Below are 16074 nucleotides of genomic sequence, written 5' to 3'. Positions count from 1 at the left end.
AATACAGGGCTAATATACCACAAACCGCTAACCTGTATGTGACAGGTGACAGGTGTGACCTCTCCTATGCACTGGCTTCATTCCAGTGACCCCTGCATTCCTGGTTCCCTTGTGCCCAGAGCCCCATACTTTGGTGGCCAATTGCCTAGAGACAGGTCCCTTTGTGGGGCTTATTAGACCGCCTGGCTAGGTGGGTGAAGAGTTCACCCTTCTCACAAAACAGGCCTGAGGAAACGAGGGCAGAAGGCAGCTCTCTCAATCAGAGCAGTAAAGCTCCCATAGCAGGTCTTCATTAAGTAAATCTTGATACTTTGTCCAGTGGCTGATTATTCAGGAGTAGAGAGCTATTCGTTCATAGTTTGTTTTAGGATTAATTACTTTTTTGTTAAAGGGAAAATCACTTCCTATTCGTGTCCAGCTACGAAGTTGACTAAGGTTTTGAGGCTTTCTACACACAACACATACCTACAGTATATTATTTATGTACTCTTTTGCTGTGAATCGAAACTTTGCTGGCATAAAGTCAATCTCCTACAGTAGTCTATGGTATACCTTCCTCCTTTACTTTACAGCTTGTACCGCAGACGGTTGAACGGCATCTCTCGCCATAACTCCACAAACAGGACTGTCTCTCCCTCTGCCTTTTGCTGTTTATCCTCTCTTGTTATTCTCCCCATTTTAAATGACCATGACTTATTGAGTTTTTGCTCCAGAAGTTGTTGCAAACATGACTTTGGGGCCTATTATTTTCTTAAGCATGTGCCAACCCTCAAATGACTTGTCTGTGCCAAGTGCGCAGTGGAGCGAGGAGACTCTCGTCTCTGTGTGAGGGGAGAGATGGCCAGGGAGAGGTGTGGAAAAACTGCGAAGGTGCTGGCTGCTAAGTATTAAGACATTTCCTTCAACAAACAGAGCAGCTATTGATGCGTGTCAAAGGCAATGGACAACTGTGGCACCTGTTACTGAGCAGCACTTTGTGAAAAGTAGCAGACAGGTGTTTGGGGGGTTATAAATTAGCTTTTTCGTAGCTGTTACTCTGATAACTCACATGCAGACAGACGTCCATAAATATACTTACCACAATGTTCATTATGCACTCAGTATACGTGCATGTCTCCTCAATCCTAAATACAAACCATATTTTAACACACTTGCTTTTCTCTCCCTCCTCTGTGCTCCCTAGCACCCCCAGCTACAACTATGCCCCAAATATGGACAAACACTGGATCATGCAGTACACAGGCCCCATGAGACCCATCCACATGGAGTTCACCAACTTTCTCCACAGGAAAAGGCTGCAGACACTCATGTCTGTGGATGACTCAGTGCAGAAGGTTAGTTCTTTGTGTAGATTCTATATTTAAAAAAGTGTTATTTAAGAGCTTTAATCTTTTGTTTATTAATTGTTTGTTATTTGGCATGTAGTTGTTCTAAATACTTGTTTTGTCCATCTTCCCCACCCTTTAGGTTTTTGAGATGCTGGAGGAAACTGGAGAACTGGAAAACACTTACATTATTTATACAGCAGACCATGGCTACCACATCGGTCAGTTTGGGCTGGTCAAGGGCAAGTCGATGCCTTATGACTTCGACATCCGTGTGCCGTTCTTCCTGAGAGGACCCAATATTGAGCAAGGGGCAGTGTAAGTACCAACTAAAATCATGATCAGTGTTTGTCCACGTTGTGAAAGGTCAAGGATGTACTGTACCGCGTGATCTGAATGTTCTTTCACTCTTTCACAATTAATTAAATTTTTCAAGTTATTTACATTTGGTATGTATGTCATATGTATTCCAATTTAATGTTACACGCTCTTTTTCAGAAACCCTCATCTGGTGCTGAACATCGACTTAGCTCCTACGATTCTCCACATCGCTGGGCTGGACACGCCTCCAGACATGGATGGAAAGTCCATTATGAAGCTGCTGGAACAGGAAAGGACTGGCAATAGGTCTGTATGCCATGGTGTAATGTATGTTTTGTACAGTAATTACACAGTGGGCATGATATTTGCATCAGTTCTGCTCACCGGCCGTTTGTGAGCAAATGCAAATGTCCATGGCTCAAATGATCACTTTGACTCCAGCTGAGCACAAAGTGGATTCAGGGCAATTTGGCATCTTTTCCTTGGCTGAGGGACTTTGGCTGAGGTTCATCTTATGAAGATTCCCGTAATGCAGCTTGAATCATCAATTGTGTGTCCGGAATAAAAACCAATATGCAGGCAGAATCACTGTTCTTTACTTGAGGCATTAGAAGGCACAGACTGCTATTGTTATTATATCTACATACAAGAGAAAAACAACTCAGGTCAGACACATTGTTTCTTTGGAAAACATTTCCACAGGAACAGAGGCAGACTCCGTTTAATGCGCAAAGAGCAGATCAACTTCAATGATGTTGGCTAGCTGCATGTCCAACATATTGTATTTGATGGTGAGTGCGTATGCCATATGAATTCTATAATACTTTTTTGCGCTTTGTTTTCCCAGATTCAAACCCAACCGGAAACCCAAAGTCTGGAGAGACACATTCCTGGTGGAACGAGGGTAAACTGGAGTTCTTTATTTCTTTTCCACACCACAAACACATCCATGTCATTTTAGAGCAGTGTGTGTCACACAAACTTCACAAAACATTTCAGTGAACCCCAGATATTAGGTCGTTCAGCGACCCAGCCGCTTTCCCAATTATTTGTGAGCTGACAGACATTTCCTGACTCCGGCCAGCGTGTAAGGCACTGACGGTAGAAGAGGTTGCAACATCCAAAGCTGTTTGGTAAAGCTTTAAGCTGCTGGCAAATCATGACAGTTCACGGCACTGATACATTCATTTTCTTATTTACAAGAAATACAAGCAGAGTCTTTGTCTTCTGAAGGGGTCTTCTGATCGGGGCCCTAAACCTGACTCAGCCTCCTGTTTGTGCGCTGGCCGAGACAGACGGAAGATGCATTTCAGTAACATGGCAGAGCTAGACCCACGCAAAATAAACAAAAGCTAGCCAGGCTCAGGATGATGTTACCTGAGGAATGGCTGGAAGGCTCACACTCGGTCCACTCACAGGACATGTCACCAGCCCTCCCAGTGTGGAATGCAGCAGCCACACTTCAGCCAACGCTTCACTGTTTCCCCAAGACTTTTTTTCTGTGTAGTGCACGCGATCGCATACCGTACGTGTCTCTCTCACAAACCCTGTCAGTTCTTTATTTAACCTCTCATCCGCTGCCAGATACGTTGCAGAAAATGATACCTCCAATCTGACAGCCGGCTTTTGTTCACTTAACATGTTAAACTGTGCTAATGCCAGGGGAACACTGACAGAAACCTGACATATAATCCCATCAATCTTGTCTTCACATGACACAGGTAACCAAAGGGAAAAAGGTTTCAAATGAAATAAATAAGAAAGAAGAAGGGAGAGAGATGAAAGTGGACAGAACAGTAACCCTGGTTGAGACCAGATTGTGTTGGCAGAATGTGTATTGATAATGTATATTACAGTAGGTCACTGCCTTTTCCCCCCCACAATCATTTACTCACAATCCCTATTTTTTTCCCCAAATCGCTGACTTGGCCCTTCCATGTACTTTCCAATCATTTGCTCATTTGCCAACAACTGCCTCAACATCTGCAGACTCCAAGAGTACAAAAGAAAAGAGCCAGTCAGCTCTGCCGCCGCACATGCACATCAGTCTCCCACTGGCGTGTGTTTATGCGACAGAAGAACTGGCTGGACGTGGGCCGCTGTGTATGAAATGAAAAGAGTGTGACTTTTGACCCGTCGTGGCATTAGCTCTTTTAATCCATTCCGCCATTAATCCACACTGTTTATAAGGGCTGTCTGCTTGTGCGCTTGTCTCCTAATGCTGAGATTAGCCTCCACAGACCTTTCACTCTGTCACTCAGACACAGATGGGGCGGCACACACACAGTAGCTAATGTTTTTTCATACAGTTCTCTCACTGATCATGTGATATGCTCTGTGATTTAACTTCCTCACATGACCTCACAGTACTGTACCTCTGAGCCTGACAAATCCTGACTGACAGCTGGGACTGACTATTTTATTTGAGGATCTAATCATCTACGTAACGCAGCCGTCAGGGACTGACACCGACAGCAACTGTTAGCTCTTTAATCACCCATGGCTAAAGACAAGAGACCACTGCCAGGCCGGTGTGTGAACATTGGCCCCTCTCCCCTGGAACTGTGTGGCAGACAGGAATTGGTCAAAACAACGGCCCCACTCTTGAAGGGGACAGGTTGTTCTTTGCTACGTTGTCGCCGTCTCTCTGTCTGTGGGTCATGAGCGGCCAGGCCATGTTGGCAGAGAGTTGTTGGGGATACAAGAGGGGATTGAAGCAGGGGGGGGGGGGCTGGCATAGCCTTAGCAGGGACTCGGCCAGTCCTTGTGGTGGTGGTGGCAGAGGAGAAGGTGGCAGGGCAGTTGAATGTGATGCCAAGCCGAGGTCAAACAGCTTGGAGCTGAGCGCTAAGCCCAGACCGTCTGGCAAACACAGATGCTACATAATCTATCCATTCACTGGCTTTAAGCATGAGAAGCACACAGCGCTGTGACAGAATGAAAAACAACAGGAAATACTCTTCAAGTAAAGAAAACTTAAATTCAGCTTGTTTTAGTTCAGTGATACTTTAATAGTTTAGCAGCAAAGATGAATCCCTGAACAAGTCTGTTTATCGATGATGACTTTTCTCCTCATTCTTGTTCGTGTCGTGCAGAAAGATCCTGAGGAAGAAGGAAGACTCGGTGACCACTCAGCACACCAACAGTCTGCCCAAGTACAAGAAGGTCAAAGAGACCTGCCAGCAGGCCGAGTTCCAGACACCCTGTGAGCAGCCCGGACAGGTAAAACAAACGCACCAATGTAAAAGTGTAAAAGAAAAAACTTGTTTCTGCAAAACAGTTGTGAACAGAAATAAGTGCCCCTGATATCCACTTGTGGAAAAGTGGAGTCAGTCCTCTCCTGACAGTAATGAGTACCACTGTTGAAGAGGCCTCCATGCTGCCTGTTGAACTGTTCTGCAGAACCCGCCGCGGGTGAAGTAGTCATTTACAGTGCACCAGCCGCTTTGTAATTGGAGCCTTTACCACTTTTTTATGGTGCATTAATTTGTTGGTACTTCTGGTACTTTCATCCTTGCCCATTAATTTTCTGGCAGACCGACATCCAAGTGGTACAGTACGCGGCCTTGGAGCAGACAGACCAGAACAATGCAAATTGTTACAAGTTTCAGGTAGCGTTAAATGACAGGCAGAGTCTCTGAGGGGATCACTAATGCAGCCCAGATCCGTTTTATGGTCTTATAAATGTGTGTTTGTAACAATCAGTTATTAAATACAGCAATGGAGCAATTCGAGTTGAACTCAGCAGCCAGAGTGTGTGTTGTTTTGTGTGTATGCATGTGAGAGAGTGTGGGTACAGCTTTGTGTCTTCTTGTGGCTGTAATTGCTACCAGCCGCAACAGTGGGGCTGGTATTGTTTTCACCGTTGTGTGTGTGTGTGTGTGTGTGTGTGTGTGTGTGTGTGTGTGTGTGTGTGTGTGTGTGTGTGTGTGTGAGATTATGACAAAATGTTGACTGTCTTCCCAATAGCGTCACATTCGTACAAGATACGGCCACGAAACTTTACTGGTGCGTAGCTGAGGTCAAAATAAAAGCCTGAGTTTGAAGATAGGTGTGGTGCTGACTCCTCATGTAATAATGTAGTCATAACTACTGAGTACTCATGGGTCTGAACGTGTTGAGAGGCCTTGCAACTGGTGTGATCACTAGATGCTCTCTAGTTTACAGTGTATACATCATAATATGTTGCTGCATTTGGTCATAAATTGCCCCTCTGGCTTGATTATCATGGCCACCCAGTGAGCAGCCTCAAAGTCACTCGAGTGTTTCTTACACAATTACAGGGGAAATGTTGCTCACACACTGCAGGCAAGTGCTTGGTCCCCTTCTTTATTTCATTGTACTCATTCTGTATATTGCAGTTTATTCTATCAACTGTATATTTTCCTCCTCTATGCCAACTCACCTCCCTGTCGCAGGAAATAACCTTGATTCAAACAACCTCTGCTTCACTGTAATAAAAGCTCAAACCTTACATTTGAAACAGATTTAATTCAGAACGAGAGAAGTTTTGTTTTTGAAAAAGCCTGAAAACCTTAATGTCCTTTCAATACGACCACATCTTGGTTCAGACAGAGCAGATTTCTTTAGAGCTCAGCCTCTGCCGTCTTTTTGTTGCGGTACGTTGGAATCGATCAAGCGATAACTGTATGGGTTTATTGTGGCTGCGCCAGATCTACTCACCAGGGACGTGGAGCAACCTCTGTTGCTGCATGTTTTTCGGGGGGTACACAAAAGTGTGAGGGACTTGCGGTTCTTTGGACTCTTCCACTGACCCCACTCGTGTTTCAGCTCGCATGGTCGTTCATGTCTGCTCCCAACCAACCGCTCCTCTCCTCAGTTTACCATCCATCTATGTCCTGCCACTGCGATTGAACTGTTGAGCCTTAAAAACCCTCACAGGGGGGTATGGAGGAGGTAAGAGGGAGATTGTTTTCATCAATACATCTCTCGCTCCCTCGTGTCTTGTCTAATGCTGGTTTAACAGCTCTGTTGGTCCGTAAGATCTTTATATGAGCCTTAGAAAAGAAACCTGATTTTCCTCACAGCCCTTTTTTGTTTTTACACTCTCCTTCCCACATTCACCACTGATCATCTGTCCTGCGCTCTGCAGATGTGTCTCTTCCATTTATACTAAACCTAACCAGTGGCACTGCTCACGGCAATTAGTCTCAACTTTCTTTTCCTGGTGGGAACGAGTGTTTAGAAAGAAAGACGGAGGATGTAAGTGAGTGCGTGGATATGTATTTACATAAATTCGCCGGTGACGCACTTGGCGTGGACATACCTCGTGTGAGAGTGATAGGGGTTTCCACTTTGTTTTCTAGACACCAGACAGACCCAATTCATCTCATGTGGTCGTTTTGGTTTATCTTTCCTGCTTCTTTTGGATGTAATTCTTTCCCACAGGCGGAGATTTGCCTGATGCGTCTGTCAGAGGAATGATTTTCTCAAGTTTTCTAAAATCGCTACAAAACCAGAGGCTTTGCAGTGAAACCTGAGATTACACTTTTCATATTGTTAACGTCTACAACACTTATTACCTGGGCCAAGAAAATCATTTCATTGCTAAAGAAACAAAGGGGGAAGGTCTTAAAGGAAATCAGGTCAAGGATACTTTTAATTGTTTTAATTGTTTGAGAATCAACAGATAAAACAGTTGATCTCCCTATTTTTCCTTCCAGAAATGGCACTGTGTGGAGGAGATTACAGGAAAGTGGAGGATCCAGAAGTGTAAGGGTGGTTCGAAGGAGGGCTCCAGGAAGAGGGCCCGCAGCCTGAAGCCTCGCAGCAGTTATGACAACAGAGAGAGGGGCTGTGACTGCGGGGATGCGCTCTACAAACCCTCCAGAGCGGAACGCCGCTCCCATCGTCAGTTCTCATCCTCATCTGGACACCGTGAGTACATGTTGACAAAGGACGTACTGAATATGTGTTGAAAGCATGATCAATGTGTTCTTTCTTAATAAAATATGCAGTTAAATTGAAGTCATGCAGGTTTGGATACATAGATTTGAAGGATTCTTTCGGTTCAAGGGGAGAAACATCGGCCCGGGGACAAACTGCTTTAGTCAATGTGCAGCTTATTCTTTACTTTTATAATGGTATTGACATCTATGTCCTAAATATTTTTGCTGATCAGATGCATGGAAAAAGCAAAAACCCTGCAACAAGTCCTGGAATTTGTTCTGTTGACTTGTGTATCTACTGTAAGTTGTGATTGTGCTTTGACGCCCTCTAGTGTATCTTAAAGAGGGTGCAATGGGGGAATTAACTACCCTAGAAATGGCCTGAAAGTTAAACCCAGGTTTGATTCAAAATAAACAGTATAAAATGGGATGATGAGAACATTGCTTGACTTATTACTTGATGATTTCTATTTATTTATTTTGTATAGGTTATCGGCCACGTTTTGTTCACACCCGGCCCACCAGGTCTCTGTCTGTCGAGTTTGAAGGACAGATTTATGACATTGATCTGCAAGCGGATGATCAGTCAGCTGTCCGCCGCCGTGTCATCTCCAAGCGTCATCACACCCAAGAGGGACCAGAGTTTGATTTGGGGACAGACGACGGATCAGAGGAAATGCTGGCCGACGATACGAATGCTGTGGGATACCCACACTCTGTGAAAGTCACACACAAGTAAGAAATCCATCTCGGTCTCTCTCAATAGAAACCTTAATCTAACTTCACTTCTTTCCTGCCTTTATACTGCATGTCTGTCAAAAGGAGAGTGTGTAACAGGTTTTTCTTCGTCTTTTTCAGGTGTTATATTCTGATGAATGACAGTGTCCATTGTGAAAGAGAAATCTACCAATCATCCCGAGCCTGGAAAGACCACAAGAGCTACGTGGACCAGGAGGTGAGAACAAATCTTTGGCTGTGGATTTCAAAGCATTCACTGGGATGCTTTTTCTGTTAGAGGTCCAGGAAATGTCACAACAGATAGTATAAAGTGTTTGTTTTTCCCAGATCGAAGCACTTCAAGACAAAATCAAAAACCTGAGGGAAGTGAGAGGCCACCTGAAGAGGACACGGCCAGATGGGTGTGACTGTGGAAAGAAAGGGTTCGTTATTTACATTTCATTGCAGAAATACTCTCTCTTCTGACTTATTAGTTATTTACAGTGTGTTTCAAGGCCTCAGGCCGAACGATGTTGGACTGCACGGTTAAAAAGTTTTCTTCCACGGTGCTTAGTCTGTGTCTCTGTTTATAAAACCAGCTATTATGTCAAAGGAGAGAGAAACAAGGCAGAGAGATTGAAGAGCAGGAGTGATCAGCTCCATCCGTTTAAGTGAGTTTCCCTTCCCCTTCGATTCGCCCATTTAGTGTCACCCCCTCACCTGTAGATTAACACTGACCATGGAATCTGCATCTAAGTGTGTGAATATTGTGTTTAATGATGTTGGATGTCTGCATGGTCCCTGCATGTCAGTTTCAAACAAGTGACCTTGTTACTAAAGATTCCAGATGACCAGTCCAGCATGTGTGTGTGTGTGCTGTTATATGTCCATGATGTTTGTGAACCGAAAACTCACACAGGTTTCTGAAGGAGCCATGTCATTGTGTGTGTGTGTGTGTGTGTGTGTGTGTGTGTGTGTGTGTCTGGAAGTGATTGAGTCGCATGGAAAGATGGAATGACTCAACAGAGGGGAAATCAGTCAGTCGCTCAAACACAGCGATCAACTTGCACCAGGAAACATTGAGAACAGATCATGTCAATACAAAGCAGCTGTTTTTTTTTTCCCTGTGTCTTTTTTGTGTTCAGTCAGGGATGAAGAAGAGAACAGTGGCTGTAATGTCAACCCAGAGAAAATTGGACATTCTAAGAGCTTAAACATGAAAGTAAACAGACTGTCATAGCCTGGCACCAGTGATGCCTTCTGGAAGTCCCCTCCAGATCCTCCGCCACTTTGAGGCCAGGGGATGACGACATAGTGACGTCCCCGCTGTTTCTAATACTCGCGTCTGCTCGACAGGGAGGCGGCTCAGGAAATCGACGGGAAGACTCAGTTGTACAATGAGATCCGGAGACGGAAAAAGGAGAGGAAGGAGAAGAAGCGGCAGAGGAAGGGAGACGACTGCAGCCTGCCCGGACTCACTTGCTTCGCGCACAACAACGACCACTGGCAGACCGCTCCTTTCTGGTCATGTATGTATATTCACTTCAGGCTCCTCACAGCACACTCAGAATAAGCTCCAGTCTTTGTTGTTAGGAAAAGAAAATGATGGTTTGATGGAGGAGAGTCAGGGTTTTCCAAAAAGGGAGCAAGCCTTAATCGAGAGCACTGACACAGGGGGGGAAGAAACACTTTTTATCTTAAGATGTGTTTCTCAATATCAACTCTCCTTCTCTTACAGCAATTTAGATTAATTCAAATTTCGTAACAGCAAGTGATCCACTCATCTCCCACATCAGCTTTCTTTAGCTGTTACAAAGGAATTCTTACTGTTCAGACATTACTAGTTGCAGTGTCTCTGACGGACTCTGTGTTCCTGTCTAGTGGGCGGATTCTGCGCTTGCACCAGCTCCAACAACAACACCTACTGGTGCCTGAGAACCATCAACGAGACCCACAACACACTGTTCTGCGAGTTTTCCACTGGCTTCCTGGAGTACTTTGACCTCAACAGTGACCCCTACCAGGTGGGTGAACATCTGTTCTGCTGTCATGATCCAGCTGTTGTTGTTGTCTGGGTCCATCTGCTCGCAAACTGTTTTTTCATTGGCTCCTGCATTGTAAAATTCTGCTTATAAAAATGCCTCATTAGTACAATTCTTGTTGAAACATATTTATCTCACAAACATGACCCAAGACACTGATGCAAGAATGATGCGTGTGTGTGTTTCGCAGCTGACCAACGCCGTGTACGCAGTGGACCGGGATGTGCTGAACACGCTGCATGCTCAGCTCATGGAGATGAGAAGTTGTCAGGGATACAAGCAGTGTAACCCTCGACCCAAAGGCCAGGACACAGGTACAACTCTCACTTCAGACTTTTGAAAGAACCAATAAGTCCACAATGAGATGTTTGAACCTACAGACTGATCACCATGCACTGGATTTAGTGGATTTAGTTGTCACGCCAACGATGACTGAAACAGATTCTTACACAAAGGGGAATTAGAGTGAAGGTAAAAGTTGAACCAAGCAATCTGCGTTTAAAGAGAAGTATATTTAAATTTGCTTTAGAAGAACGTGAAATAATAATTTAGGGGTATATTTTTTGTGAGATTTCATTATAATCCTCTGCTGTGTTTTGAATCTGTTTCGGTTTCAGTGGTGTGTGTGTCTTTGTGTGTTTGCACATACTGTATCTGCATGCTGCATGTGTTTGGGGAGTTTCAGGTGGAGGTCGGCGAAATCATCACCGGGTCTTGTGTGTGTTCTCTGTTGATGTTGTGTTTGATGTGTATCTCATGATGACACACACACGCACTCATGCACACACTCTCTGACTTTCTCTCTCTCAGTCCAGGACCAGTCTGCTGGAATAATACCCCCCCCCCCCCCCCCCCTCGCGTATACACAGCCCCAGTGTTTTGATTTAAAGCACACTGCAGTCGGTACAGTTAAAATGAGACCATGTTCCAGTTGAGCGTCTTGGCCACTTTCCTCTTTGTGACTCACTTAGTGTGAGAGAGATTATTTGGAGGATGCTGTCATCACGGCAATCGGAGCCTGACATGCACCGCTGTTATAATCAGCCACGATCATTTTATTTTTACGACCAGCAGACCTCTGATAGATGGAGCTGGTTAATAAGTCAATATCTCCATGACCTAAGCCCGTGAGGCCCGAGCTGTGGCGTTCGTGTGTGGCATGAACCGGCTGCATTGTTTATGAATAAAAACTTCATGTCTGTAATTACCAGCTGGAGAGCGGAGCACGGCCAAGCTGCTCTCACACAACTGATTGTGTTTCAGTGCTGGCACGCCGGACTTGTCAGAACCGTGCCAACACGTCACATAGCAGCTGAAAATCTCTTACTCGCACTGGCTGCCCTCGCTCGGGGGTGACGCCAGCTCCCCGGACCAGGGGAAATTGCTGTTGTGGTTACACCAAGTGATGTTTTCGTTGGAGAAATAGATTATTAGAATTAAACCGTGGGGTGAAATGGATCGAGCAGTCACTCGCATCTGTTTGTGGTGTTTCACTTTAAACCATGATTATCACCTTGTGTGTTTTGCTTTGAGGGGGAAACCCAGTCAACCTCTCTCCGTCACACAAACCACTTCACTGGGATCGCTCCTCATCTCTCCATTCAGCTCCGATCACACACTCTTCTCCTCCTTGTTCTCTTCCTTCTCCTCCCTCTGATCATGCAATAATCGCATTTCTCCGTAGGGAGTAGCAGCCGTGCATGAAGAAATCTCCAGTGTGAATGATCTTCTTTTTTTATTTCCCTCCCCACGTCTCCCTGAATCAAAGCATTAACAATCGATTGCTTCTATTTTTCCGATCAGGAGGTAAAGATGGAGGAAGCTATGAGCCACACAGGTATCCACCCAATTTTATTTTATCTTCAGTGGCTTTTTTTTCTTTAACAACCTGCATGGCCCTGAACTGCCTCATTATTATTATTCCCACTAATCCATCCATCCATCCGTGGAGTGCCGGCGCTTGGTCTGATCTGTGGCTGCATGCTGGGGACACGCTAACAACTCAGTTACAAAAAGTTTTGTTTTTCATTAAAGCAGCTTCATCTGTTGTCATGTCTGTGCCTTCACCTTCATCTGCCGTCTATTCCAACATGAGAGAAGCATCTAAAACATTCTGTGCCCAATATCTTCACACCTTTGCTCCTGCAGCATTTATCGCAGTTGTTTCAAAATGGATTTCAGCTATTCTTAATGTAGCATGGCGAAATAGAAAACGAGGACGTCATAAAAGGGAGGTGCTGAAATGTGCATCGACTTGAGATCAATCTGAGCATCAAGTGCACGTGAATGACAATGCATGATACTTCATCACCCCCCCCCCCCCCCCCCCCCCCCCCCCCACCCACTCATGCATCACATTCCACCCAAAAGGAGTTTGACGTTTCTGTGGAAACCAGACGATTTGCTTTCTTTGTTTTCCCAAAACGTCCAACTGCTTTTTTTTTTAATGTCACCCTCCATTCCGCCAATAAACAAGTCATCATCACATTAGCGTCTCGCCCATCAGCTAGTAGTAGATCGGACCCTTAAGTCCCCCCCACTGACCTTTTTTGACCTCTGTTTCTGGCACCTGCTAACCAGGCGGCAGCAGCATCCAAAGCGATCAAAGACGAGACCGAGCCTCTCCGTCCTGTGAGTCCCTGAGCCTGTCGACCCATCTATAGCTGCAGTAGTTACAAGTCCAGCTCACCTCACAGGGAAAGCTGCACAAACGTGGCACTGATTCTTCTTTCTCCTCGGTTTTTAACTTGCAGACGTCAAACTGAGCCAGACTCCGATTTATAGCCTTTCGCTGAAGCCATTTTTTCTTTTTATTTGCCTCTATTTCTGAGCACTTTCAATTTCTGTATCTTTATTTTTTTCTGGGGATCCACCGTTCATCAGCAGCCTCGTTTTCTTTGCTTCTGAGCATCTTGTTTTGTTCTTTACCTTTTTTTTTAGTTTTCTCTGCTGTTCTTATTCTTTTTTTATTCCAGGTTGCCCGACTTTGCATTTCAGCTCAGTTCAGGCTTCCCGTTAACTTTGCTCTGACGTTTTTCCTGTGCAGCTTAGCGTGTTAGCCTGTGATGATGGATCTTTAAATATTTTTCTTTTCAGTCTGACTCTTTAATGTGAATTTCTAAGGCAGCATGTGTTTGCACTACTCATGGCTTGAGCTTTATGTGGATGCTGTGTTTACATAGTTTATCTCATGCTCCTTTCAAGTGTGTGTGTGTGTGAGAGAGTGAGAGAGTGTGTGTGTGTTTTGCTTGGGGCCTCAAACCCCATGCAGCTGGCTTCTTTACTGCGAGGCGGAAGCAGGGCATTACTGCATGCTGTGTGAGTCAACTCTGAGATAGTCGTCTGTTCCGATCCTCACCCTCCTCTTGTTTCTGTCTCTCCGGCAGCACACAGCCAATATGGGACGGACAACAGGGTTAAACTGCCCAACCTGACGGACGAGGAGGTGAACTGGCAGGGACTGGAGGATCTGTATAGCATAAACGAAAGCCTTTATGAATGTAGGCCCGACTACAGCCCCAGCCCAGAAGACTGGGTCAACTTTCAGAAGGATGTAGATAATATGTTTGCACTGCGACACGTTTTTAACAAATTCAACCGAACCCATAAGCTCGACGACTCCACCCTGCCAGAGCTGGGCTCCGGGGCCGGGGGTGGAGGCTTTGACGAGGGCAGCGGAGGAGAGTTGGTCTCAGCCAGCGACGTCTGGCCGGGCCCGGCCCCAGAGGTTCGCCTCACCACCCCCACCCCCAGTGAAACACCACCAGCACCACCCACACCCAGGCCCCCGCTGGAGAGGAAACTGGAGTCTGTTGTCAACGACCTTCCTGAGAGGGTCGCGGACAGACCCGGGGCGTCTGCAAAGTCGTCGTCCCCAGTGGCAGCATCGTCGTCAGGTCCGAGGAGAGACGAGGTCATCTTGCAGAGCGACACGTGGGCGCAGCAGCTGGAGGAGCTCGAAGGAGACGTGTTCAGCGGGAACGGCCTGACGGAGCTGGAGTCCCGGCCCGACAACCAGCTGGAGCCCGGGCTCGGCCACGTGGAGGTGAGCGGCCCTCGGGGTCTCGGCCTGGGCCTAGACCCTGAAGAAGAGGAGGACATTTTCCAGGCACAAGGCTACCTCCCTCTCTCCCCACAGACACTGAAGCCCAAGGTGCAGGCCAGCACCACCGGGAGCCCCCCCACCACACAGACTAGCACCCCGCAGAGCGTCGGGGTGGTCCTGCAGGTGCTGCCTCAGTCGGCGCTGCCTCTCACCCTGGACTACGAGGGCAGCGGCTCTCTGCTTCAACCCTCCAATCAGACCCTCTGAGGGCAGATGCGAGCGCCGGCCAGCCAATGAGCTGCCGGTCGCCACAGAGACACGGCGATTGCGAGATGAGCTCGCCAAGAGAAGCGGCGAGCGATGCCACCTCAGTCAGTCAGAGTTGTACAATGAGTATTAAAAATTATTGTTTATTTTTTTACAGGTGCCTACATTTGAGTAAACAGTGTTATGTTTTCTGTTTTTTTTTAAAAATATATATTTAGAAAAGAAAAAAGCCTTAATGCAGCTAAACGTTAGTGTTGGGAGAATAAATGATTAAATCCATTCAGATAACACCATTGATGCTTTTTATGAAAAAACCAGCGAGTGAGTGAAACGTCTGCATGGATGGTTAGCATTAGCATTAGCATCTCTAAAGAATCTATTAATCACGAGGCTGCCCCGTCAGAATAGTAACCACTCACTAGTTCACGGCTAAACTGACCCCAAATGCACTTTTTAACATTTCCACATTCTCACCCTCCACCCGAATTTGTGTCCTTTGCGACTGATACTTTTCCAAACCCAAGAGCTTGACTTTCCCTTCAGATAAAGTTACAGAATCAACATAACATCTGCTTTACTATTATTTTATTGTTTTAAACTTTTTCCGTATAGGAATGTTTTTTTTAGCCTTTTGTTCATATGGCAATAATAGGACCTCACATAGACTTTAGACAATCATGGGACGGTCGACCACAGTGAAATAAACTGACGTCATCTGAATCATCCAGCTGCAGCAAACATCTGGCCCCTCTGTCCTGCCCTCTGGCACCGTTCACAGCATCCTAATTTAAAACGACAATATTAATCACAAATGCTGACACAATCACCAGGGGATAGAAAAGAGTCATCATGTAACTTGTTTTGTTTTTTTCTCCATCAAATGTCTTGTTGTGCTGTTTGACGTAGAGCTTTGATAATCCAGAGTACAGTGTTGCACGTGGCCAATTCATCTTGAATGTAAATCTGCAGTCCCATCTAAACTGGTTATAATTTTATAAAGTTTTCTGCCAGTGACATCTGTAAAAAACTAACTGAGATGTACGTTCTGGTTAGAAACGTTAAAACTTGACGGTGTGTGTAGATGTTAGAACGACTCTGGTTTCAGGAAAGCCATGAAGCTGTTAAAGAAATAAACACTTTCCTTCTTCCTAGTCCTGTTTCGGGCCTCAAGTCTTTTCCCACCACACGACACAACAAATTCAACCAGACGGGTCTTTTTTTTTTTATTCCAGTTTTTTTTTAATGACAAATATCAAGTATGCAAGGCGTTTGTAAACCAAGTGTTCACAAACATCCACCGGACTTCTGCTCCCGAGGAACACGAAGCGCTGAGAGCTCGACTTTCTGCTTCTGTCCAGGAAATTCACCTTCAGTTCAAAACGCTGACGAGAGGAGACGTGTGTTAAAGCGAGTTCCACAGTCGACCTGAAGTCTGCATCAGTAGTCGT

At 45.6% G+C, this 16074-nt stretch overlaps 1 protein-coding gene across 5 annotated transcripts in view; it reads left to right on the top strand.

Moving 5' to 3' along the window:
- The window catches only part of sulf1 (sulfatase 1), a 75021-nt gene extending 59244 nt beyond the window's left edge, over positions 1 to 15777 (top strand). For 2 of the 5 annotated variants that reach the window (XM_034572243.1, XM_034572244.1), the window contains 14 exons: positions 1184 to 1334; positions 1468 to 1643; positions 1824 to 1952; positions 2494 to 2550; positions 4742 to 4868; positions 7331 to 7544; positions 8044 to 8290; positions 8414 to 8510; positions 8621 to 8715; positions 8872 to 8943; positions 9629 to 9801; positions 10154 to 10296; positions 10505 to 10628; positions 13701 to 15777. In XM_034572243.1, coding sequence (XP_034428134.1) covers positions 1184 to 1334; positions 1468 to 1643; positions 1824 to 1952; positions 2494 to 2550; positions 4742 to 4868; positions 7331 to 7544; positions 8044 to 8290; positions 8414 to 8510; positions 8621 to 8715; positions 8872 to 8943; positions 9629 to 9801; positions 10154 to 10296; positions 10505 to 10628; positions 13701 to 14626 — 2731 coding nt within the window. In that variant the 3' untranslated portion in view covers positions 14627 to 15777. Of the gene's footprint in view, positions 1 to 1183; positions 1335 to 1467; positions 1644 to 1823; positions 1953 to 2493; positions 2551 to 4741; positions 4869 to 7330; positions 7545 to 8043; positions 8291 to 8413; positions 8511 to 8620; positions 8716 to 8871; positions 8944 to 9628; positions 9802 to 10153; positions 10297 to 10504; positions 10629 to 12117; positions 12152 to 12894; positions 12946 to 13700 lie in introns of all 5 variants that reach the window. The other 3 variants (XM_034572247.1, XM_034572248.1, XM_034572246.1) reach the window with 3 other exon arrangements.
- Positions 15778 to 16074: the final 297 nt, after the last annotated feature.

The sequence above is a fragment of the Hippoglossus hippoglossus genome, chromosome 20 (genome assembly GCF_009819705.1).
Source record: "Hippoglossus hippoglossus isolate fHipHip1 chromosome 20, fHipHip1.pri, whole genome shotgun sequence".
NCBI lineage: Eukaryota > Metazoa > Chordata > Actinopteri > Pleuronectiformes > Pleuronectidae > Hippoglossus > Hippoglossus hippoglossus.
This window is presented reverse-complemented; position numbering and strand designations above follow the sequence as displayed.